General features: G+C 42.8%; 1 protein-coding gene across 10 annotated transcripts in view; it reads left to right on the top strand.

Moving 5' to 3' along the window:
* The window catches only part of LOC122988309 (ephrin type-B receptor 3-like), a 61,990-nt gene that overhangs the window by 9,023 nt on the left and 26,223 nt on the right, over positions 1-26,744 (top strand). For all 10 annotated transcript variants that reach the window (XM_044360529.1, XM_044360526.1, XM_044360523.1 and 7 more), the window contains exon 2: positions 22,022-22,086. In XM_044360529.1, the coding sequence (XP_044216464.1) occupies positions 22,022-22,086 (65 nt within the window). The remainder of the gene's footprint in view (positions 1-22,021; positions 22,087-26,744) is intronic.

The following is a 26,744-nucleotide window of genomic DNA, read 5'->3' as shown; positions in this document are numbered from 1 at the left end:
GGGGGGTAGACTCCTTCTATAGCAACATTTTGATCCACCTCCGGGCCTCCTCGCGGCATTTCTTTACAAGCCTTAGACTCTTGTAACAAATTTCGCCGATGGAGCAGAAAGAGATCTTTGATATTTGTCTTTAAAAATAGCCAGTTACATCTGGAGAGTGGACGCCGCTGTAAAACTGTGTGCCTTGAGGGGGAAGAAAGGCCACATCACCTGGTTTCAGCCTTGCCGGTCTTGTTAAATATAAGAAGAAAAGAGAGATGGAGGAAATGGGGAGGGAAATTTCTTTGTTGAATTTAACTGTAGCTGGGTGGTTGATGGTGGGACTTTTTGAGGCACAAGGCCTAGCTCCAGGCCATGTTCCCTTCAAGAGCAGGAAAACAGCTTTTGTTAATTTTCAAAAAGCCATACTGTGTAAGCCAATGTGTGATGATAGGAACAGCTTCAAGGAAAAGCTGAAGTCATGACTGATGTGATGGGCTCGAATGTCCACTGTAATTAACCATAATGCATGTGTGAGAACAAGAGTGTTTAAACGGTGTATATTTTACTTGGTAAGGGGTCTGTGTTTCTGTTCACATTGAGTGCAGCATTGCAGCAGGCCGCTATTACACCTTATTTTACCCCACTTTTCATCCTTGGTGTCAAAAACACTTGCCACCTGCACTTGATCTTCACTTCAAAAGGCCCACAGGCAAGAGGAGGGCTCCCCACTTCTGTAAAATATTTCTCCCTTTCTCTTTTTGTCTTCTCAAGAACAGCAGCAGGTTTAACCAGACCCCTGCTCTCTTATCAGCAGTGCACCAAATTCACTCTGAACATCTTCAACACACTCTCCTTCACACAGCTCACACACGGTGAATCCAACACATTTCAGTGGCAGCAGCTCCAGTCACACGTGACCTTTTGTCAGGATATTTACATAATCCCCATGGTTCCACACAGCAGCCTCCTGGAGGCACTGCCAGCTGTGGGGAGCATTTATTTAACCTCAGCTCAAGTTATAACTGAGTCTCAGTGACACAGTGACTTTAATGTTTAAGTGAGTGCAATATTTAGAGGACAATGAAAAGATGATCAAAAAGCATAACTGGCTATTATTAAGGCCACCATTTCTCAGGGGCAATCTAGCAAATGTGGAGGTGTTGCTTTTGGTCTTTTATTACTCAGATGGTCCTGACACCTGTCCATTTGGTAAAACTGTAGACTACAGAGAGCTGTAAAGTGGTGTGTGAGTGTGACACAGATACTCTGTGTATTCAGTAGACGGGAAGGGAAGTTAGGCCACCCTGTGGGTTTGCCATCAGCTTCAGTCAGCTCTACTTTTAAAAGAAAGTCTGTTCCCCGGCAGACTTTCTTCCTTTTGATATTAAGATGAAATCAACTCCAACTGGTTGAGTATATAAATTTTATAAGTTTTATTATACACATGACTTATTTCATTACATCGCCTTAATATCAGTTCAGGTTTACTAAACTACACAACTCAACTGTGGATAAAATTCATATGTATTATGCTATTTCAAGCATATTTCAAGTTTATATTTCTCTGCTAGTGACATGATGGCTGTTAGCTGTGATTTTAACAAGGATGTGACAACAAGTGCTGTGATGACTAATTGCAATGAGTCAGATAAAAGCATTGCACAATATAGGCTGACCACCTCCCTCTGTGCCAAGTCAGGCCATAAACAGCTTCCCTTTCCCTCTCACACCCTATGGAAATCCCTTCTGACCTTTCAACTCACACACACACACTTAACACACATGAATGGTGACAGTTGCTTAATCACACAGTCATACACACGCATGCACACATTACCTCTGCCCAGTACACATACACCACATGAACTCCCCCCACCTCATCCTCACACACTCACCCGCCCGCTTCTTAGGGTCAGAGCCTGCATCCACATCCACTCACTCCACTGCTAATGAATCAATCAGCTGGTTCCATTCATTTCATTGCTGTCAGACCCCATCAATCAGCCCTTTTCTCCCCGTCCCAACAGAGCAGCAGGGGAGCTCAGAGATCGAGAGGAGAAGAAGGGGCTTGAAACATCCAGACAGTTCAAAGACTCCTCATTTCTTATCCGCTTTGGTTCCACAGAAATATGGTGTTTTGATGGTGTGTAGCAGTGTGTATGTATGTGTGCGAAACGAAAGAGAGAGAAGGGATTAAAAAGAGATCAAGAAGGCAAGACATCTTCTGCTAGAGTTTATACATGGTATCTGACCTTCCTTTTAACTTTGCAAGATTAGCTTGTTAGCATTGTGGATTTCAACATCACGGGAAGGATAGAGATAGTAGGTGGTGGATTTGTGCTGGGTGCAAGCTCATTCACTTCTAGGGATGCCCCTTTTATGCTATGATGTATAAACTACCCCGCCCTACTCTGGCGTTTGAGCCTCTAGCTGGGCTAGGTGAGCGATTTGCATGGTGGGTCCAACTCTCGCCATGGTCCTCTCTTCCACCTACTGAGTCAAAGTCAGAAGGTTATCAGTTATTAAAGCCCCTCAAAGTTGGAGTTCTGTGTGTGTGAGGCTGTGAAGAGAGAGAAAGAGAGGGGGGCAAAAAGAGATGGTTTTCATTTTTGAAAGCCAATTAGTTCTGTGTAATGGCTAGCCAGTTTATTTCATAAGGTGTTGAGAAAAGTAAATATGCAGGCTTGTTGCAGAGAGTTTGCAGGGAGCCGAGGACAACTGAGTTGAGGTTAAGGGGTAAGGATGGAGGAGGACAGGTAGGAGGCAGAAGAAGAGGAGGAAGAAGTGTGAGGATGTGAGGAAAAGAGCACTGGTGGGTTCTGGGATGGTGAGATCCATCTGAGCAGAGAAACTTTAATCTCCTGACTTGGACATTTGCCACCAATCTATCGTCCAAGTCTCCACTTTCACGCCATGCAGCTTCCTCACAGCTACAAGATTATGCCTGGGAAGAGAGATCCACTGCTTTCCCCAATACCTTTCACTATCTTTAACCCTCAGTCTCCATCTCTTACTCACACATACACTCACATCAGTCCCAGATGAAGAGTCTAAGCTTTGATGCAGTCTGGAAGGAATCTGCCAGTGGTTTTTTAATGACTCTGACAAGCAAGCCAGTGCCGATCAATGGAAACATTGTGTGACGATTTCAAGATGCAATCTCCGATAATGTCAGAATGGGTGAGTCAATGGCAGATGGAACGAAATAATTAGAGTTGAACAAAAGGCAGAGGGAGCAAGTAAGTAAACACAAGTTGCATATGAGCAGTGATTGCAAGCTTACCTATAGCCTATTTTGGATTTACTACCTGCTCTTGTTTCAATATTTGGTTTGTGTCAAAGTTTACCTTCAGATAGCCACTGATATGAACCACTATATTCTATTGTCAGTTGATTAGAGGACGTCTGAGGATGTATAACTACGGTGGTGGTTTAGCACAAGTTAATCAGGTGGCACCAACTTCAAGGTCCCTACATATATTGTGCCAGCCAGACATCTTGGCGCCGTGGCATGCCAAAGAGGAAGAACCCAAAGGTGGGCATTAAGCAAAATCCTCTGCAGACAAAGCCTCCTTTTATTTGCTGTTTTCCTTCCTTTTCTTCACCTCCCTGTCACTCTCTGGCCTTGTCCCTTTTTCAGCCTTACTCTCAGCCTATGATCTCTCCGCCCCTTCTCTTTAACTGTCATTCTTGTCTTTTGTTCTTTCATGCCATCCCTTTTGTCCAGTCGTTCTGCCCCCTTTGCCCCTCTTCAGTTCCCTCTTCTGTGACTGCAGCTTATCACAGTTACAGTAGGTCCTAATTGCAGTATTATTTTCCTTTCCCTGTTATCTCATGCCCTTTTGATATCAAAATCCCAACAGCGACAGTAAGCACCTGGGAGACAGATGCTATTTATTGCTCAGAGACCCTTTGTTGTTGCCCACTACTTGATAATGTCTTGACTGTCAAGATGACTTCCCCTATTGTGTATGGAGAGAGGAAAGGCTGCAGTTAAAAGGCAAGGCAAATGCGCGTCATCTCCCCGAATTCCACTGATCAAAATTGTTTCCCGTATCTCACGAAGGCCAAATGGTGTTCTGTATACAGAAACGGAAGAAAAAAAATCAGGTTCAAAGACTGACACTTACATGACAGGTCTGACATGTACTTTTCTTTCAACTTGTCATTGTCGCCCTTGGCTTTTTTCACAATACATGTTCCTCAGCTGTTAGCATGGACAATAAAAAAAAGATTAGCGCAGAAGAAACGACTACAAAAAAGAAAGGCAAGTGCCTCAGTGAGCTGTAACACAATATGTTGCTTTAGGTGACAGAGGGTGTCTAAGTGTGAGTCGTATGAGGTGTCAGGGTCTTAAATACCTCAGCTGAACAGCTCAAGTGTGAAAACAATCGGCAGAGACATGAAAGTGTGAGTGAGAACACACACAGGGGTCAGATAACTCCTGGCCAGATGGGGATGGTCAAGTGAACAGGGGAGAAAGGTTGGGGGGAGTTGCTATGTTTATGCCACCGGTGTCAGGGAAGGGATGCAAAAGCATTACCCCCTGTGCCACTTTTGGCCTCTGTAAATCCCCAGGGGTGCAGGAACTAAAAGGGTGGTGATGATTAGAGATTCAATTTGGCTTGCCATCAATCAATGCTATCAAGATAGACAGGATCGCTGCCGATATCCCATCCATGCAACCAGATTGGGTTGGTGCCTCTTGGGATTCACGCCCTTTTTTCACGCTTTGTTAATTAAGCGACCAAGCTGCCCCTGCACTTACTTATTTATGAATCTTGGCTTCGACTGGTACTGGAGACCACTTGGTCTTCCCTAATTAGTCCGTCACTAATGGCTCTGCTTCCAGACAATCCATACAATCTGAACCCAGACCACCAACCCCCACTCTGTCTATGCAAAGAACCACAAAGAACCATAACACCCATATGACCTTGACATTACACAACCCACGTTGTCTGGTGTTGTGTTTCTGTGGTACTGGATAAAGTGCTCCACATGGGATAATGAGGCAACACTTAAAAAAATCAATTTCCATCTCCGTCTGTCTAAGTAATTCCTCACCTGTTCATTAACTCAAGAATAGAGCAGCTTGGATGTGTTGAGCCCCACCGGTCATTAGATATAGAAGAGAACCTGAAGGAACAGATTGGGAGGCTTCATGTTGGTGAAATATCAACACTTTCCGAGAGCAGTGAGGGCTTTGCAGATTTATTTCTGCTGTGATTTATTGATATGATTGTGTGTCTTCTATTAAACAGGGGCTTGTTACAGGCATGGAAAACAACAGATGCATACTGTTGACTTCATAACACCTTTTTGAATGAAGTTTGCCAGTAGCATGACATCATTCCTATAACCTCAATCTTATAATTACTGTAACTACCAATCAGTCCTGCAAACACCATGCCCAAAAGCCTTTTTCCCTTCCTTTCAATGATGAAGTCACTGTTCAGGGTCAGTTAGCCCATCCGCTGTGGCCTCGTGTGGTGCAGTTTGAATCCCATAAACACTGGTCCCAAGTCAGATTTACTGGCCAGCAGCCCAGGGTATTAATTGGTATTCTACCCATTTTGGTTGGTTCGGGGTCAAGGCCGATGACTAATCAGGTCAGTGCTGATCCACACCCTTTGGTTGGAGCATTACCAACCCCACCTAGCTCACTTGGACCACCACAAGGTCTGGCGTGTGTTTAAGTGTGTGCGTTGAAGGTAGATGGAATACATATGAGCTGGATGGAAACATACTGATATTTTTGGTGCATCTCATTTTCCATGTTTCCTGTGGGGGAGAAAAACAAACTTGCACCTCATTGTTGTTTATTCCCTTCAGATTTTATCGCCACAGGCCAGAGCTGAACCCAGCTGAACACTTGTGCTAATGGGTGAGCTTAGGCATAAACATTGTGATTGTTATTTTTTAACTAGCTAAGTTTGCCACAGGCTGTGTTACAAGGATCACAGTAAAGCAGGTGGGTATGTGGGTGAAACTTCTGGGTGAGCTATGGAAAAGTAAACCTTTGCCTCTCTTGGACAAACCTAGTGCAAAACAAGAGTCCTCTTTTTTGTGTACATACACTGTATATGTCCATATATGTGTGAATAGGCAAAGACAGGAGTAAAAAAAAAAAAAAGAAGTTACTTCCTTCATTGTCACTGCCTCCAAAGTAGCTTCCTCCTTTTCACTGTGTTACAATTCGTACACTTTGCCTCTCTGGTGGTTGAATTATCCATACAATGCTAATTGAAAACAGAGTAGGCTGTCAAACAAGCACAGGTTAATGTATAGACTGACTACTGACTGTCCCCATACAGCCTAACCTTTTTACCAGATAACCCCTGCAAATGTATGTATTAAAAAAAACTCTGTCATTTTGATTAACTTACCAGCTTCCCCTTCTATTTATATATATTTGTTGTACATTTTTCCCCTATTACTAGGCCCTGTATTTGATTTCCTAAGATTCTTGGCCAGCCAGAATACGCATACACACACACACACACACACACACACACACACACAGCTATGGATGTTTGCCGGTGATAATACTTTTGTGGTTCTGTTGAAATTCCCAGATGACCTTCTGGGTCCCTGCACACACACACACACACACAGATGCACATCCATTCAAAATGGAAATCTATGTTTTAGATACAGGAAAATGTGTGTGTGCATGTATGTGCACTAACATACACTGTGTGGCAGCACATAAATCAATGGGTGCCTTGCGGCCGCGTGTGTGTGTGTCTGTGTGTGTGTGTGTGTGCGTAGGTAGTAGTGGTGTGAGGGTAATTGGTGACACCCCGCTCCCTCCAAACTGCCAGCTTTAGTTACACATCAATGAAGGGTGAATAATACATTAGCCAGGGTAGCCCATATTCCTCCTACAAATCCCAAGAGAAAAACAGAGGCATGGAGATGTAGACATGACAACAAAAAATATATGCACTATATATCCTCAATACAGAAAAAAAGATAGTCAAGAAAAGATATTTGACCGAGAGCTCCCAGTTCCCTCTCTAATCTTATTTGTCATCCTCATCATTCAGCAAAGCCATGAAACTTCAACTTACCTCACTTCCTGTTTAGATGGAGTCCCTCTCCTCCTCCCTCGTCCTGATGTATGACCAGTGTCTGTCTCTTAGATTTATGCTGCTATTTAGGGGCTTTAAGGACAACAGGACACCTTCAGATGGAAGTGGAGTCAGGCATAAACTCTAAGCCGGTTGGCTGGTTTTTGAGTTTAGTGGACTTGCTGTATATTGTGTAAGGGTCCTTGAGTGTGGATCGGTGATGCAAGTTGTTCTGCAATCATGGTGAGATTATTTAGACATCCATCTCCCTACGACAATGACAGGATGAGTTTCTGTTTGTGTATGTATGTGTTAGAGAAAGATAGAAAGCTTGTTTTTTCTGTGTTTATGCCCAGCCTGTGCAGTGTGTGTGTGTGTGTGTGTGTGTGTGTGTGTGTGTGTGTGTGAAGCCTCTGCATTTTGGGACTTGTGTCCCTGCCAGTCTGTCTGTCTCAGTGCATGTGTATGTGCATGAATGTGTGTGTATGTGTGTGTTATTAACCGCTGTATGATTTATTCCTTCTTTCTCTGGTGTTGCTGTCTGGGCCCCTCTGTGTGTCATGCCAATGCACAGAGGTCTTTATGTAATTGAAGTGGGCCTCAGAAAGCCCCCTGCCATATGGACCCCAGCAGCCTTGGATGTCTGTCTGTCCATCCGTCAATTTCTTTTAATTGCCCAGAGCCAGGATTCTGTGCAGTGACTATCTATCGAGTGGTTTCTCCATAGGTTAAATACATTAATATCTAATAAGGCTTGGGACCACACCAATCCCTGACCATGAGATTATGCTGAGCTGAGCTGCAGGTAGAGTCTAGATGCTACAGGCTCTAGTCAGACTGTAACATTCTCAATCTTCTCATTGTCTTCCCTATTTTATTCATATAATCTTTTCCCAAATATTCCTCATCCACTTTCTTTTCATACAGTAGAATTCTTCTGACAAGAAGAATAGAATATTTTCTTAAAGCTACTGCTAAAGGTCCCCTTCCACCTTGTTCTTAAGACAAAAAACATAGCATAAGAACCAAAAACAGCCCCTTCATTGTATTGAGATAATTCTGTTGAAAAAATGAAGCTAGAATCATTGTTATTTGCAATATAAAACTAGTTGTTGTTTTGTTTCATAAAGTTAATCTCCCTGTGTTCTATAAAGTTATATCACCAGGTTCCTGGAATCACAGTGTGTTAACACAATGCAAAGTGTATTGTGGAAGCTTGAGATTGCCAATCTTCATGGGAGTGATTTTGTTTATTATGGTAATTATACTAATGTCTTAAAATAAACATGGTAATACAACACCTTGCTCATTTTAAAGCCATACCTCTAGAGTCACATGAAAGTTTTGTTGCATCTGTTGAGAGTGTTATGGCCAATACTCACATTTTCTCATACAGTTGGTTGCTTGCAATGTTGGCCATTGAAGCTTGTCCTTCAGAACTGTTGCACTTACAGGAACCCTCTTTGCAGGAATGTAAGCTAAATGGCTAAAATGTAAATGTAATGTACATGTAAGGTCGAGCAGATATTAGCACCGTCATGGCCATGTTTTAAGCTTTTTATGGAGGCTCCTGAAGCTCTCTCTCTATGCTTCTCTCTTGGCTGGTTCATTACTGGTGCTTAGCTGCTAAAGAGGCAAGTCCATTTGCACAGAGGAGGTCTAACAAGTCAAGTTATTACCGCAGCCAAGTGTGAGATTAATTAACTCAGTGGCGATTAAAAATGCGGGTCCGACAAGATCTCGGTAGAAGCACAGGGAGTGGAAAACGAGAGAGACACAGAGGCTATGTGAGAGAGCCTCCACTCCACAAAACAGATCAACATGATTAATCTCACCCAGCCATTTGTGGGTATGTGGCATTGAAAAACAAAATAGCTATAAATACTAATGATCTCTCCCCTGCACCTCTTACTTTAAGTTAATGATGCCAAATAACAAATAAACACACTTATCTGCCACCACCCGCTTCAGAAATGAAATAAAAGCCTGGTCCCCAAAATAAATATATAACCCCCTTTTACTTATCAATCTGCAGCTGTTTGTCATCATAGACCATTAACTATTGTTCACAGTGCAAAGAATAAAAAAGCCAGACAGAAAAGAGGTTGTACTGTATCCAGCTATCTCATGCAAGAGAGCAGTGCTGCTGCCAAGGTTTCACTGGGTGGAAACATGAACTACTTCACTCCAGAACTCTGAAGCTTCTTAGTTAGATATAGTCAGCAAACACACACCTGCAGTGGGGAAGAGAAGATGGGAGTGGTGGTACGTGTGAAGAAGAAACTCTTTCTAAAGGTATAGACAAAGAAGAAACAGAAGAGAAAAAAGGAAGCATTGATGAGGGAAAAAGAAAGGACAAAACCAGATGACATGCCCAGTTTACTTTGCCCAGTGGTTTATATAACAGCATCTGCTGTGTGAGTGCATCTGGGCCATTGTTCCTGTTAATATTTGCATTTATTGTGTCGTATGGTACTTCAGATTTTAACTGTTTTACATAAAGTGCCACTCCCCGCTTTCTTTGTACGTCAGGGTACACAGAAAGAGATACCTATGCTTTTATGTGATCTTTTTGTATATGGGTTTCCGTGGTTGTTAGATAAAGGGTGTGTGTGTGAGAGAGTGTCTCACTCCCACAGGCCCGCAGAGCCCTGACCTGGCGGGTTGCATTCCTGACTTTAACTGCCCTAACCTCCCTTTTGTTCTCCGTGTCTTGACCTGAATGGCTAATGACTGGGCAAGCAGGTAAACTGTAACAAGCCCTCTGCATCCTTAACGAGCTGATGTGAGAAGCTCTGGACTGCCTGCAGGGTTTGCACGTCACCTTTTTGTCCTTATCCTTTTTTTTGAAAAGAGAGCACAGAGGAGTGGAGGTATGAGGATGTGTGGTGGTGGTGAGGATAGAGTGTAATTACTCATCTACTAAAATTCCCCATTTGCAATTTTTTTCTTCCTCCTTTCTCTTTCCCACCCTTCTATGTTTTTTTTCTTTCTAACAGGTAAACGAACATGACTGATGGTGATAATCGACTTGATAATTACCCTCCGACACCTTCATAAATCATCGGTGGTTGCTTGATGAGTCAGAATACAGCTTTTAGGCCATGTTAGGCTTGGAATCCACGCTAATAGGATAGTCCCAGTTCCTATTTTGGTTCTGCTTTTTGTTTATCCTGTCTGTGCAAGTTTCCGAGGAGAAGCAGAAAAGAAACAAGCAAACCTCAAAGACTTTTGGTCTCTACCACCACAGTATTTTTTAAACTGTTTTTAAGTAATTGGAAGCCACTGGCATGCGGAAAATGCAGACCGCATTGGGGCTTTGCCCCTTACTGCAGACACACGGGCAGCTGTTCCGGATGTAACAGGAAGTAGCCATCTTTCATTAGATTCAACATAATAAAAAATTTAAAAAAACACAAAATAAAGAGTACGGTCTAGACCTGCTCTATGTGAAAAGTGATGAGATAACTTCCATTGTGATTTGGCACTGTATAAATAAAGTTGATTTGATTTGATTTTACAATCATTATATGTTGTACTGGAAGTAAGAAGAAGACGAAGTAAGATGATCTGATATGTTGGCAGATGACTGTATTAGGAGAGACTGTATTAAGAGAAACAATGGCAGAGAGGGAGAGAGTCAGAGAGAGAGAGGGGGAGAGAGTGAGAGAGAGACTCAGTGGCTATTGAAACAGAATGGCAAAGCTGGGTGCTAAGCCCTTTTCTTGTGGTGCTCAGCCATTCAAAAAGCCATGGCTTTTATTCAATGCCCAGTTCCAGCTCTTTCTAGGCTACACCCCCAGTGAACAAACAGGATTTGTGTGTGTGCGTGTGTGTGAGAGTCTTAATAACATGTCTCATTCTCTATTTGTATGTGTGTTGGTGTTATTACTGTTTAAATAACGTATTGTGCATAATGTGTATGCATTAGCATTATGTAAGTGTACAGTAAGGGTTTGTGTTTCTATGTGATTGAGTTCTGTTGGTTGAGTCAGCCACTGCTGACACAAAATTGTCTGAAACCTGCTATTAGAGCTGTGAGGTAACTGCTCACAATCTGGCTGCACAGGCAGCACAATAGCCCACCTCCCATTGAACAAAAGTGTGTGTGCATTTGTGCATGTTTATGCCTCTAGTGCCTTTGAGACACTCAAATAATCACCAGCTTCTACCCATACAGGCGAATACTCATTCATTCACACAGGTGAGTGTGTGAACTCACACACAAACACCTTACGCTGCACCAATGAAATGTTTCCATTAAAATTCACACATGGCTCCCCAAGGACATGTTGCTGCTATCACATTCTCATGCGCTGTACTTGGTCCAGGAATCTGTGCTTCTATCTACTACGCAGTCTGGTGCCTGAGCTATCGAGCTGTTATGAATGGACACCCTGGTTGGCACAGGGGCACTGGAGCAGAGAGGGAGCAAACAAGGAAAGTAGAGGAGGGGAAAGTACAGAAAAGGACTAGAGAGGAGAAGAACAGAGAAAATGACAGCAGCGAAGTAGACGAGGGCTCTCTGGGCTGCAGTCAGGCAATGAGCAAAAACAGTTCCCATCAGGCTACATGTTAAACACAGACACTTCAGGTGAATACACAAAGACACAGGACATTGTAGACATCTACACGCACATTCTCACACATAGTCTCTGAAGGCCGCTGCATGTCAGCATGCCAAAAACACAGTGGCAATGAAAGAAGCGCAGGGGCTTTGGGGAATACAAGAGAGCGTGTACCAGCTCTCTTCTGTGTTCTCTTCTTCCTCATGTTCCCCTTTGTTACCTTATTGCCCCCCCCTTGCCTTTCATTCCCTTCTCTTTTTCTGCTTTTCTCCCCCTCTCTCTTTGCCTTTACTTTGAATATCTCCTCTTTTCTTTTGCACTCCCTTCTCTTCCTCCCTGCTTCTCTCCCCCTGTCTTTTCTTGGCTCCTTCTCTTCTCCTTTCTCTCCTTCAGCTTTTACTGAAATCTATGGAGACTTACAAGCAGTGTTGGTATAAATGAGTGTGTACTGGATGACTGTTTTTTATCATAAGCAGCCACACCCAAAGCTGGGAATCTCTCGTTTTTCTTTTTTTCTCTCTTTCTTTCTCTCTCCATTCATCTCTCCCTTGCTTATCTTATTAAATAAAGCCATATGCAATAGTTATTTCCTTTGTGCTGTATCAGGCTGGGAAGCAATGTATTGGAAATGTAGAAGCCTGTTGGCACATACAGGTTCATTCTTCATTGCCTTTTGTATCTGGCGTGGATGTTCCAACATTTTAATTTTACTGTGAACAGTCAGTCAGATTTACCCTGGTCTCTGATCCAGAGTGACTTACAATTACTGAGCAAATCGAGTTTTGTTTTCTTCCTCAAGGACATTTTAACTGTCTATTGATGGACACGCACTGACCTTGGCAAACAAACCTGTGATACTTTATTTCCAGCACAATTTCTCTAACCACAAAGGTAACAAGTTTTATTTTGTCCTCACAAAAGGACATGTAGAATGTTATTAGGGTCGTTGAAGGTGAAGTATAAGGGCAAATGTTGGCTGCCAAAACCCCACTGGCAGACTTGATATGCTAAATGTGACTGGGATGGGGTTAGCAAGTCCTGACACTCTCCTGTCACAATGTTAGCCTGCAGCACTAATGCCCAAAATCCCTCAGAGAGGCAGAGGCGCCAGGTGAATTTCTGCTCACAGACAGACACACGCAGACTCACACAACACCCTGGATGCTGTCTTCCTTGAATGTAGATAGATAGATAGATAGATAGATAGATAGATAGATAGATAGATAAATAGATAGATAGATAGATAGATAGATAGATAGATAGATAGATAGATGCAGTCCATTTATTAGCGACTATGCTGCCTATCATGATTGTTATCAGGGCTGCAAACTAGTGCTATCCATCAGAACCGTCCGCAGGTTTGGCCAAACAAATCAAAATCAAATAACATTGGCACTGCTTTATCTCACCAAGTAGATTACAAGAGATTACAAGAGAAACATTTTTTTTTTTTTGCAGAGTAGACAATGTTCTTTATCTAAAGTGACCTTTTTCTACTTTTCTACTTTTACTTTCTGTACTGCATTGTCTGCAGAACAGTGCAGTCAGAATTTTACCTCTCTTTCTACTGAGGAGCCCTTTGATCCCCTACATCCCTGGACCAAAATGCACTGCTGAAAACCATCCCCAAATAAATGACAGAGAACATAGGTTTTACTGTATATGTTATACATAGGTGTGGTTGAAAGATAATAAGGGAATAAGGTAATAGTGGAGTTGACGTTAGTAGGCATGTTTCCTGCTTGTTATTTTGGTATGTGTCAAAGAAGTCTTTTTATAGAAGTTTGATATGTGCACCTGGGCTACATGTGTTCATGTGTGCGTGGTGTATTTGTTTGTCTTTCATCTACGTGACAGACCAGTAAATCAATCACAGCTTGCTGAGGTTGCAGTTGCACTACATTGTGTTTTAAATATGAATCGTATTCCAGGTATTGCTGCCCCCCCAGGGAGCGTGAGGTGAAACGGAATGAAATCAACAGCTGTAGTGACAGCCAAATTACTCTGTCTCGCTTCCTTTCTCGCTCTGACTAATACAAACATACGCACACGCACAAATACCCACAAAATTCGACAAGGAGATCCATATTTCCATATGCAGATCCTCAGGGTGAAGGCGAACCTGCTCCTCGCTTGCTTGTTTGCATTTTTCAGTTGCAGTTGGCTGAGTCATTCACCAGGAAATCAGATGATGGCATCTAGACGTCTCACGCAGAGGCACACACTGCACAAGCCACTCTGTGCTTGGATTCAGCAATTCTAATTCAGAGTTATGCTAAAACAGTGTTTACTGTCAGTGTTTGATGTTGAATTTTATTGGGTGGGGGGGTGGGGGAGGGGGATTGAAACCCAGACTGAATTATGAAATGTTGTAAAATATAAAGAAAGAAAAGTGGAGAATTTCCAGGAGGGGTAGTAAGTGAAAAATTGCTTCATTTATGGCAAAGATTGAGGCAAGAGTTTCCATGTTGGGTGATGTAAACATCCCATGTTCCTTCAGAAATCTGGTCCTGTGCCCATTTCCTGGAGGTGGTTAAAACACAGGCAGACCTGATGCCCTTAACATAATCATTTGCAAATGAGGAACATGCCTTTCCAAAACAAGATGTGAAACCTTACAAAAGGATTGCTGGAAACTATACATGGTAGTTTCTTCATTCATTGTAGAACTTTTGTTGATTTTTCTGATAAAAAAACCCCAAATGTGAAGTGGAGTTTTGCAGTGAAAATCCCCTAATTTATAGTAAATGCAGGATGACGTCAGCATCAAATATGTGGCCTCTCGCTTAGTTTCCAGTGAGAGGTGAGTTAAAGCACCAGATGCCCTAATTAGATTCCAGATGACAAGGCCAAACATTTCAGTGTTGTAAATCAGCATGGGCTGGGATGACTCCTTCTAAGGAATATTTCATTAGGGAATGAAGCCCAGTAAACTTTATATCACACAGTGCAGCATGACTGTAAAAAGACAAACCTACAACCAAAAATCAAAGGCAGTGAAGTCTTCTCAGAAAGGCTCAGAACTCTGTTATTAAGTCACAACAGTCAGCATCAGCAGTGAGAGCAGTACACATGTGAGGATAATTAAGCACGTGTTCAGTAAAGGGGCAGGTAGGGACATAAAGATAAATGTGGAATGCTATTCATTCAATTCAATTCAGAAACACTTAATTTATCCCCAAGGGGCAATTTCTGAGGCAGGCATAGTAAAAAAGAACATATAAACATGACATATAAGACAATACATGATTGACAAGCAGTGACAACGTGGCAGAGTACAGAAATACAGTACAGAACAGTGACAATGCATGACAAACAGCAGTGGCCATGTTCATGAGTTTTTCAGTTTATAAGTTTTTCAGCCAGGATGTGGGGTTGCAGAGCGGTGAAGGCGACATGAGAAGTCTGCAAATAGGAGCTGAGCTGATGTGTTTGGGCCCTTTAGGTGTTTATGGATGATGTCCAGTATGAAAAGTTTGGCAACGTCGATCGCTCTCTTGGCGCAATACGCAAACTGAAGAGGGTCCATCTGTGCGGCTGTGACGTTAGTGATGTTGCTTTTCACGATCTTCTCAAAAGCCTGCATGACGAGGGTTGGTGGGTTATGGACGGTGAACAAAAGCTTTCACATACCCTTCTGAGAGCAAAATGTTAAGTGCAGCTCTCACAGTATGGGAAATGAAGCGGTAACTAAAAGGTTGCAGGTTCAAAGCTAGCTCAAGTATTTAGCTGAAAACATGTCAGTCAGCTGTAAGTTAAACTGTGGTGCTGTTGTTACATCACTATTTTCATTTGCAAGTAACAATGACAACATTTTTTGTTTATTAGATCAAGGTACAGTACCGCAAGTGGAGATAGCACTTGTGGTGAAATGCAGACACACACACTATTGAGGATTCACATTGAACCTTTCCAGAATTGCATTTTGAAGGCAATCTAAAGTGCTTGTGTCAGAGAGCAAGTAGCCAATAAAACAAGTGCTAATAGTTCACCCCCAACTGTGAATGTGTGTGTTTGCGTGTGTATGTGTGTTATGTTGTCACTACTGTTGATGAAGGGGCTGTGACTTATTCAATAGCAACCGAACACAGAGCCATTCAATGAACCCACGGGACAATGCAGACAGCTGTGAATGCCGGGTCTCGGGCAGGGTGAGGGGTTGGGTGGTTAACTAAGAAGCTGGGGAAAAGAAGGGAGAGAATGTGTGCATTCACACATACACACACACACACACACACACACACACACACACACACACACACAAACATATACAATATGCAGGCAGGGAAAAGGAGTTTCAGGGTAAGCTGCAGTTGGTGGCTGGTATTAAAGCACCCAATCATAAGAGGTGCAATGGTAAAAGCCACAGTGACAATGCAAAACACAAAGCATAAGCTCGAGTTTCAACCACTCGCATTTACACATACATCAATGACTCAAACAGGCACACGTACGATCACTCATACTCAAAATACAGCATACGGCAAAAAGCTGGCTTCCTAATACTAAACATACAAACACACACACTCATTTAACACACACATGCTGATGCACATGTATTCACACATACAGAGGGGGCACACCTGGTTTTGTAGACAGCTGCCCTTAGGGCTACCTGTTCGTCAGATCCTCTGTGCTTTGTAATTAGAGGGTTAGTGAGAGAAGGGGATAGGGAGGGGTAGAGAGAGAAAGAGAGAGAGATGAGAGAAAGACAGGGGGAGTAACAGAGAAAGAAAAGAGGGAAGGGGGTAAAGACAAAGAGGCCCATTCCATTGGCAGTACAGGAACTAGACTAGACTTCATGAGCCCTTGAAAAAGGCAATACCGTGTGTGCAGCACACACACCCACACTCAGACACACACATATATGTAATTTCAAATAGCAGCTGCAATAGCTCACAATGTCCTCCTTTGCCACGATCAAAGCTCTTTCTTTTTCCATTTCAACTGCTTTGCTCTGTTCTGCTCTGCTGTGCTCCCTCAAAGCCTCTGAAAGAAAAGAACATCGTTGTGTTTGTTTTTGTTTATTTATCACAAAGTCCCAGCGTCATCAGGCAAGAAAAAAAAAAAGGAAAAGAAAGGCACGCTGTTACAACTCAAATAGTACTCTGCCCCAAGGTATCTTTTGACGAGGGGAAAATAATTGAGGGCAGGGGCCCAGTGACAAATGCACAGGGCAAAGATGTTCATTAGACTTCCCCACAGGGAGAGATGATACAAGAGTTAGAGGCTGGAGAAAAAAAATAAGAGACAAGACAGAGAAAGGTAGAAAGAGAGCTTATTTGCTAGGCATCGACAGTGTAACCCTGTTAGCACACACACACAAGACAAACCTCTTGTGTGACAGCCATTGTCGGATGACTGACAGTGATTGGCGGGGTGAAGTATGTGTGTGTATGTGTATGTGTGCTGATGGGGGGAAGGTTTGTCATGGGAGGCAAGTCCGTTCAGGAATTCCACAGAGGAATCACCTCCTTGGCCTGTCCATGTCACAGCAACCAATTACCGTGACCGTGAGTGTGTGTGGGTGCTGAAGGGGAGGTCTCGCCATAAAATGGAGGGGACTTCTCCTAATCATCGCACTCTGGCCCTGCACAAAGGCAAAAAGGCTGCTTGGACAATTTGAATTTGAATAGTAACTCTCCTCCTGCTCTCTTTTTTCTGTCTCTCTCTTCCTCTTTCTCTGCCACAGCTTCGCATTGGGTGACAAAAGCGGAGCCAACAAAGATAGCACACAAAGCAATCAGGCTAATAGCGCTAATAAGTTGAGCGTGGGGTCCTCGCTCTCAATGTTGACACATTTCACTGTTTCTGTGGCTAAACAGAGGCTCAAGTGTTTGGCAACCAGACGGCATAGTATTTTAATGGAGTGGCTACCCCATGCCAGGTTGCCATGTGCTTCGTCTGTTTGACTGTAGAAGAACACAACAAAAGCAACTTGGGAGAAGATAATTAACTAGTGGAGAAACCCGAAGGGAAGGAATTCGGGGAAGGAGTCATTAGGGGGTTTTGAAGGCTTTTTTCATTACTTTTTCTGGCTGAAAACTAAATCCTGTTGTCATCATTAATATAACAGTTAATGTTATCATGAGGAGACGCCATTTTGTTTTGCACGCATAGCAGAAAATGAAGCTAACAGGAAGCGATCATGTTGACAAACAGCTTTTGGTTAATGTTGTTCTTCCCTGTCTGATACATGCATATCTCCAAGGTTGTTGAAACATTTTTTAGCTCCCACAGGGTTTGGTTCAGTTATCTTTTAGTTGTCATCTGGAGAGGTCACACTAACAAAGACTAGCATGCTAAAATGCTCAAAGTAGTCGCGGCAAGATCCAAGTTAAATCCCTCACCTGTCTGCTCCTTGCAACCCGGGGACTTAGCCCTGTGAAACGACTACACATTCCTCTCTCTCAATAATAGTCTTTCTTCCCCTTTCCTCCTTCAGTCCTTCTCTTTTTTTCTCTCTTTTAAGAAGTCTGCCTTTTGGAACAAAGAAATATTTTAAGAGGCTTGTAACTCTGGGTGCTGTGTGTGTTTATGTGCGTGCGTGTGATTGCGTGTGTGTGTATTGGATGCGGCCATAGGGACGAATGCTTCAGTGCCCTCCCCTGTTATTAGGCCTGCCCTGTCATTACAGGATTAGAGTGTAGGGGTTGGCTTTGCATGTGTGCATGTATGTGTGTGTGTGTGCACACGTGTATTTGCCTACATATGATCTCTCCAGGCCTATTTCTATTTCTGCAATTTTTCTCACACAATCAGAGCATGCAGAGAAAACAAATGTCACTGCCATTTTTTTCCCCCCATGTTTGTTATGCTAATCCCAGGTGCATTTGACCTCTATCATAAATAACACTTTACCTCAGGTTACTCAAACAGTGACTCGCTAATTGAATAGTCTTCGTAAGCAGTAGGAGGTTGAAAAACATTCCCCTGTACACCGTAAATCACATCCATCACAGCGGAGCGTGAAAAGCCAAGCTCAGATCTAGAGATTTGCAAAAGGGAGGATGGAAGACAAAGAGGAAAAAGACAAATGAAAAAAAGAGGTCAGACCTATCACTCCCCAGTGAAGGTAAGAGAGAGAGAAAGCATTGAGAGAAAGCGAGGGGTAAAAAAGGTGATGAATGAAAAGAAAGAGATGGGGAAAGAGAAAAATGGAAAATTATAGCCATCATTTCACAGGGATGATGAGAAAAAGTGGAATAAGAAAAAAGTGAGTGTGTGCAAGGAATATGGATTAACCAACCTTGCATCTGTATCCTAATCCAGTGCTACCTCCTACATCCGCATGCTTCACTCTCAATCTCTCTCTGTGTTTCACACCAGTAAATTTGCATGTTCATTTGCCTAATTTACTCTGTTTGCTCTTTTTTTCCCCCCCAACCCACAATCTTTTCTTCTCTCATTTTATACCGCAAGGATTTGAAAGTGCAAAGTGAAACGTATAGCACTAAAAGGCAAACAAGAGCACTTGTCTGTGTACAGGGGAGGGTCTTATAGTCACACTGGGGTTGTTTCTCTCTCAACTCGTCCTTCTGGTTTTCTTGCTGCCTATTTTTCTTTTCTTTTTCTCAGGCAGGCCCATTAGGCAAACCGCCAGCATGTACTTAGAAGCTTTCAGAGGTTGTTTGCTTTAAAAAAATACCTTTCTTTCTTTTTTCCGTCTTACTTTGCCTATCATTCTTTATCATCTATATAGCACGAGTTTGTTGTTTTGCGGCACAGAAACGGTTTCTTTGTGCACGGGTATATAACACTTTATTTTCTGGTTTGTTTTGTTTCTTTCGTTGTGTGTGTGTGTGTGTTTTTTCTGTGACTTTGCATGTGTCTGAATTTGCTGTACGGTCATGAATATTGCAGTGCACTTCCATTGTCCTATGTGTGATGCACACACATACGCACACACACATAAACATTGTGTGCACGGACGAATGAGCATAACAGTCACCAGTACGCACATGCATACACACAGACAGGGAGGGAGCGGCCAGGTTAGGTCGGGGTCATCCAGTGCTTTTGCTCTGGCCCATTGACTCAGGATTGGTGCTCCACTTTGGGCACAATACAGGGCTTTGCACCAAATACACATGCACACACACACCCTCCCACGCAGACACATACACACAGTCATGCGCACGCACAAGCTCAGGCCTGGTTACTTTAAACAATGCAGATGCATCGAGAAGAGAAGGGTTACTGCTGCACATGCACTCCCGAATGATCCACTGTCTAAACCACTGAGTCAGACTGCACAGGTGTGTGTTTGTGTGTGTGTGTTTTGCATATCCCTCTTTCTGTTCTCCACATCTCGTTCTTTCTCCCTCTCCCTCATGCCTCCCCCTCCTCTTCCCTCTCTTACTCTCCGCGTCTGTCATTGTGCTTCACCGTGTTGTCATTTTCAGCGAGGTCAGCTCTAATGACAAGCCGACATAGGGTTCACACGGCTCAGTCATAATAATAAACACCAGGCAGCGGAGGTGTATCATTTCCACCACACCAGTTTACCTACCTGTGTAGCTATCGGTAACAGGTCCCAAATCACACGCTGTCACGGTATGAGTCAGGGGAAGCCCTGCAGCTAATATGCAGTGACACAGTTTCTGAGATGAAAACACTAGTAGGCCCTTATTTGCTCAAGTGACAAATGTAGCTCATTGCATCTGGTTACAAAGAGAGCTCTCAGCAAAAACAGACTGCATTCATGATTGGTTTTAAAGCATTTCAGCACAGATAATATTAGAGACTGACAGGAGAGAGTGGGAGAGAATGGTTTGTGACAAAGATTGTGAGCCAGATTTGACCCTGTGGGGCTGTGAGTATATGTTATTCACTTTTGCTCCCAGAACCACTCCTAGAGAGACAGTTCTCACAGTGTGAACTGGCTCACAGTTCCAGACCATATCGCCTGAGGGGAAAAAGCTAAAGAAATCTGATTGTATGTACTTTTTTGCACAGGAAGATACCTTCCTCTCTCTGTTACCTTTGGAAGTCATATTTCCTCACCAGTGTAATAGGCGCATAGTCATGTCAAAGACACTGTCACTCAAAGCATGTGGGGGTCGAATTCAATGGGAATTCCCAGCTGTAGGTGCACTCCATCCCCACAGAGCTAGACATAATTCACATGGGGTCTTGAGGAGTTTGAGGGTGTTTGGGTTTGTCACCGCTGGTGCTCCCGAATGCAGCAGTGGAGGCAGCAGGTATTTGGAGAACAGATGGTGAAATCCTGGGGTTATACTCTTTTACTTTGCTACCAAGTCCTGTTTCCTGTCAGATTACCTGAAAAAAAGATGAAAGAGTTAGAGAAAAACTCAGAGATGGTGGTAGAGCAGCAAAGTGAGCTGAGAGACTTCTTCAGGTTTATCCCCTGCAACCGTGTATAGGAAAATGAAAAAGGAGAGACAGGAAAAAATCTCGCACTTCCTTCCATGACCGGGGACAGTGCAAGCTCACTTTCGAGCAGTGCCGTTTCATCATCTTTTACTATCTTGTAGAACAGCACAGCGGTTGAGATAATAACGGTGGCTGCATACTGCGCCTTGAGCGCCAGGTAGTAAAAGACTCGACATTTATAGTCTTCCTTCCCTGCTCTCACAAAGCCGGCACCTTTGCCAGTAGAAACAAGAGAGTGGAAAGTGGAGAGGAGAGAAGGGATTTGCAGGAGAGATCCCTGTCCACCATTTTGTGTGTTGACTGTATATAATGTGTGTTTGTCTGTGTGTGCCAAAAGACGGGCATAAAAATCTATATAAGTTCAAGTATTGACAGAAAGTGAAACCAATTGAAGCAGATCGACCTCCGTTCTGGTCAAGAGCTCCCCTTTTGTGACACCTAACTTTATTACCCCCTTCTCCATTCAAGCCTTCTGTTGGGTTATATATCATGTGGAGTTTTACAACCTGTTACTCACTGTATGTGTGTGTGTGTTATGAAGTGTGTGTGTGTGTGTGTGTCGCAGCGCCCTGTGGGAAGCGGAACTGTTTCATAGTGAAACTCACCGTTGTTTCCTTTCCCTGTATAAAAGCAAACGTCTAATTGAGACTAATTAGCTAGACAAGGATCCGCCATAAAATGTCACACAATGCTTCACTGATCACCCACCTAGATCTCTGTCTCACTCTCCCGCTGTCTGCAGGTCTTCCTGTCACACCCACACGCCCACACACACACACACACACGCACACACACACCGTACTTCTTTGTCTAATTAAATCTAATATTGCTCTGAGCTCAGTTAGTCACCCAGCTATCTGAGAGCAACTATGGTCAAAGCGGCAATCTTATCTCAGATTTTATGATTTTATTGTTGTGAAACAATTGAAAGTTCTATTGATCTCCTATCTGTTCCTCTTTGACTGACCTGGTTAGTTTTTTTTCTTTTTCTGTTTACAGAGACGCTGATGGACACGAAGTGGGCCACGACAGAATTAGCCTGGACTGCGCACCCTGAGACAGGGGTGAGTTTACTGTGCAGTGTATGTGTGTGTGTGTGTGTGTGTGTTTATGAGGAGTAAAATTGATTAAATAAATAATAGGGACACAGATGGTGAAAAAGAAGAAAGTACTGTGTACCCAACATATTTGCTGTTGAATTTTTTTTAGACAATATCTATGACTCTAAACCTCGTTTGTATTCAAGGGATATATTCTGTGTTAAGTGTATGTGTGCGTGTGTGTGTGTGTGTCTATGTGTGTGTGTGCACAGTTGTGCCTCTACATACAGTATTTCTGCATGCCTCTTTGAAGTTGAACAGTCCTGTACACCTTCATCAGCAAATCACTCAACAGGATATGTTTTAGCATTCAACAGGATGCGCTTTTTAGCTAGAAGAAAACGATACATTGCAATCCAATTTCACTGGCCCGCCCAGTCACAGATGTTCCCTTCCCCTTGCCTCAGTGCACATAAAACATGTGAAAAACGTCAGTTTCCTCATTAGCTAAGCTCTAAACATTGAAATATCTCTTGGCGTTGACCCGTTGCATGTCTAGGCTTCCAAATCTACCACACACAAAGTGCCAGTGACAGGCTCATCTTGCTTTCCCATGTGGTGTCCACAATGGGCTAAGAGGAGCAAAAAGAGTCTTGACCCCTCCTCAGCTATACTTCAAAGACTGCCAGCACTCCTCCCCTTGCTTTTGTGTGGCCCTCTGACTTGGCCCTTGTGTTTTGAAAGGTGGGCCCCCATTTTTTATATTTTGTTTGTACCCCAACACACTGGCAGGGAGATTCCACCCCAGCTGTTCGAAGTCACCCACCCTCCTTATTCTCCCCTTCTTTTACTTCCAAGTAACTAAGCACTAATGAAGCCAGACACACTAGCCACCTCAGCTGCAACAATCAGTAGGGCAAACCTCCTCACAGCCTTTCATGCCCTCCTTCCCTCCTCCCATCCGTCCATCCCCCCCCCCAACCCTCATCAAGCTACAATGCGACAGCAATGCTCCCACCGGTCCTATGCAAAACAACATAAGATCCTAAAAAAAACCCTCCCCATTTCTTTTCCAACCAAACCCGCAACAGATGCTCCTTTTTAAGAGATACGTACAGTGGAGAGCCTTCTGCACTCCAGATTTCCCACATTACCAACCGAAAAGACTGGAGATAAATTTCTCCCGCGCCTTCTTTGTTTTTATTTTGCAGCAGAATGTGCCACAGACGGTGAATGTCGTTGAGTTATCTTTCCCTCTTTATATTTTTCCTCCGTTTATTTTTCTCTTACACAAAAAAAAAAATCAATCCTCACCGTTGTCTTGCTTGTGTCTTTATGCACAATGTTTTGTACGTGTGTTTATTTGTATACCTTTGCTGTCTTGCAACGGGAACGTTGCAGCCTGTTTTTGTTACGGGTGACGAGTGTTTAAGAGGAGTCGATACGGTGTCTGAGAGGACAAACAAAGCAACATACTGAGAGAGCTGAAAAGGAGGGGAAGAGCGGAGAGACTGAGATTAAGTAAAATCCAGAGAAATGTCCCTACAGATAGAGGGAGACAGCATGTAAGAGAAAAAAAATCAGTTTCTAAGAAAAAAAAAAAAAATCTTAGAAATAGGCCCACTCACAAACAGACTACACACTCCCAGGGATGCTGTCCAGCCAAGTCTGAGTCACAGCATCTCTGTCTCGTTTCACAGTGTTGCACAACACATAGACGGAGACAAAAAGCTACACAGACAAAATATAAGCTGTGTGCATTTGTGACAGTGAATCAGAGACAACAGGCATAAAAGTGCCACTATTAATGGCACCATGCTTGGTCTAAAAGCTAGGTGCAAAAGCAATTCATGTGGGAGTGAACACGCATTTAAATATTTATATGTGCGAGGCAGTTGTGTGTGTACGTGTGTGTACATGTTTTCTCTCACTTCACTCTTTCACTGTCTGCATTTTGGTATGTGGATTTATAATTTTCACAGTCTGCCCCTGTCTATATTGCCTGTAGCATCTGTACATCAAGCATGTCTGTGTCTATGTATGTCTCTCTATATGGTGTGTGTGTGTGTGTGTGTGTTTGTCAATGTACTGTATCATTTATTCTCCAAAACAGATGGTAGATGAAGGGGGAATTCCGCTCCATAGCAGGGCTCTCTTGAGATCTAGAATGACACCAAAGAACAATATTAACAATATACCAAATGCTATTGCTAGTATATCACTTTCTGCTGCACAAACCTTCAGCATGCCAAAATATGTCATGAACAAGCTAAAATATCCTCAAAATTAGCCTTGGAGAGCTTATTCATGCTAACAACAACAAACTGATTACAATAAATGCATGCTACAGCATTTAATCTAATGCCCAAAGTTAATAATACTAGTTTATCTAAATTGTCATCAAAGTTACTAATATTTAAAGGGATGGTCCACCCAAAACCTATCTTTGTATCAAACTCTCACGCCCTGGTATGAAAGTTTGTAGTTTCCTCAAGCACAGAGAAAGTGTTACAATAGTTACAATAGTGTTAACATGTATCTCAATGGAACAAAAAAAATCAACATTTTCATAGAAACTTATTAAAGCTCTCACACTGCACAATCTGGAGTATATGTCTATCAGTATTCCTAGTGTGTTTCTAACAGACATACCTTTGCCAAAATATTGTGAAATATGTTTCTACTACTGGAGCTTAAGACCTTCAAGGAGGGTGATAGTGCGTCACCAATGCATTCTTCATTGTCACCTGAAAGTAAAATTTAAAGTTTTGATTGGAAAGGACAAGAGAAAATGGAGTGGATCGCAAATCTTGCATAACAATTCATCTTGTTTGAAATCGATGCCAAGAAACTCGACCCTTTTTCACATGACCTACTTAATTCATTCAGGCTTGGTTAGCAGGCACTGAAAGTGTTTAGCCACTGGTGCGTGTCTCGCGGGGATGACCTCTCTCTAAACACACACACATACACAAACAGACACACATAACTACATCTCTCACAGACATGCAGACTAAGTGCACGTTCAGGCAGACTCACACAAGCACACTAACACAAACATACATTCAAACACACACACGCACGCGCAGACACACACACCCACAAACACTTGGCTATTTCGCTCTTTTTCAGTGGATGATTTATTACACTGAACTAAATATCCATTGACACTTCATGCTTTTAGCCATCCCATTGACCCGGCTGGTGATTATCGATTCCCTCTGGTCGCTTCCTCCTTCTCCTTACCTCTTGTTGGGCCATCGTTTAATGCCACGGCCGAGCTACGCCCATTCTCCCTCTCTCCCTCATGGCCTCTGGGGTCTCGGATGAATAGCCTTGTCTCCATCACATCCATATCACGGCCTTAATTAAGATGCTCAGAGCTCAGATGGAAACAACTGGCTCTGGAGAACAAATTGGTGCCTTTCCAGAGTTTCAAATGTTCTCAGGCAAACTTCTGTCCCTTGAGTGCAACCATAGACATTTAATTTTGATATAGATGAGTCTTAGCATTTAAGACTTAAGTATTTTATTCTTGTAGGACAGCGTGGGGGCTGAGTGATTAAAAAGACCATCCTGTAATTAGAGGGTCACAGGTTCAATCTCATGGATTTAGATAGCAAGTCCAATGACAGCCATGTGAGGTATATGGTGAGCAATGTTCTTCATCTCTTATGATAAGAGTTTTAGCTAAAGCTGCACTCTAACTTTTATCCCTTTGTCTAGTTTTATTCTGTTATATTCAATTTTCCTCTTCATTGTTTTTTTAAATGTTTTAATGGACTCCAATGCCTTGTGCAAAACACTTTGAATTGCCCTTGTATTTGAAAGGTGCCATGCAAATAAAATTGCTAGGCCTTGGCTTGGCTTGAAAAAATAAATGCACTCTGTCTGATCAGAAAGGAGAGTATATCCCTCAACACACACACACACACACACACACACACACACACACAAACAGATATACTATACACACAAGAAGCCCTATTTGAAGTGAGATGATTTAATTGTGATTTCGTCATTCGAGATTGAAAATGCATTAGATTACAGTGTCTCTCTCTAAAGCTTTTACAGTCTAGTTTGCTTGCACTCATTTAATGAAGCTGGTAATCAAAGTTTAGAAAATTTAATCCAATTTTATCCTCAGTAATTTACCCCCTGGGTACTGTAGTAGCATTGAAAGATGTAGAGGAGTGTAAAAACAGAAAAGCATGAAGGTTAACCAGAGCCTTTTCCCCGTCTTTATTAGAGGACATTGTGATCATTGCTCAATAATTAAAGCGTAATTGGTTGCGAAGCAATGTGGCTGTTACTTCCAAACAGATATGAGGTAAACATGCTGTGGTGGCTCTGTGGTGAGGAGGTGACAGGTTGCTGTAATTGTGATGAATTTGCAGCCCTTGTCCCTGGCTTTTCGCTACACTAACCTGAGATAAAAGGCGTAGCATGGCAAAGGCAAGAGAATATAACTGAAAATACCCAAAGAGAGAAAAATATATATATATTTCCCTTCACTTCTGTCTCTCCAGGTCCTAACCTCTGCCCTGGTACTTTCATTTCTGCTTTACAATGCAATGTGACTGAATGTAGCTCTTGAATTTTAATACAAGGTGTACCAAGACTGGGGATACATACCAGAAATTGGTCTTAGTATTTCCCAAACTGTCTGAGTATTTGTCAAA

The sequence above is a fragment of the Thunnus albacares genome, chromosome 9 (genome assembly GCF_914725855.1).
Source record: "Thunnus albacares chromosome 9, fThuAlb1.1, whole genome shotgun sequence".
NCBI classification, from domain to species: domain Eukaryota; kingdom Metazoa; phylum Chordata; class Actinopteri; order Scombriformes; family Scombridae; genus Thunnus; species Thunnus albacares.
This window is presented reverse-complemented; position numbering and strand designations above follow the sequence as displayed.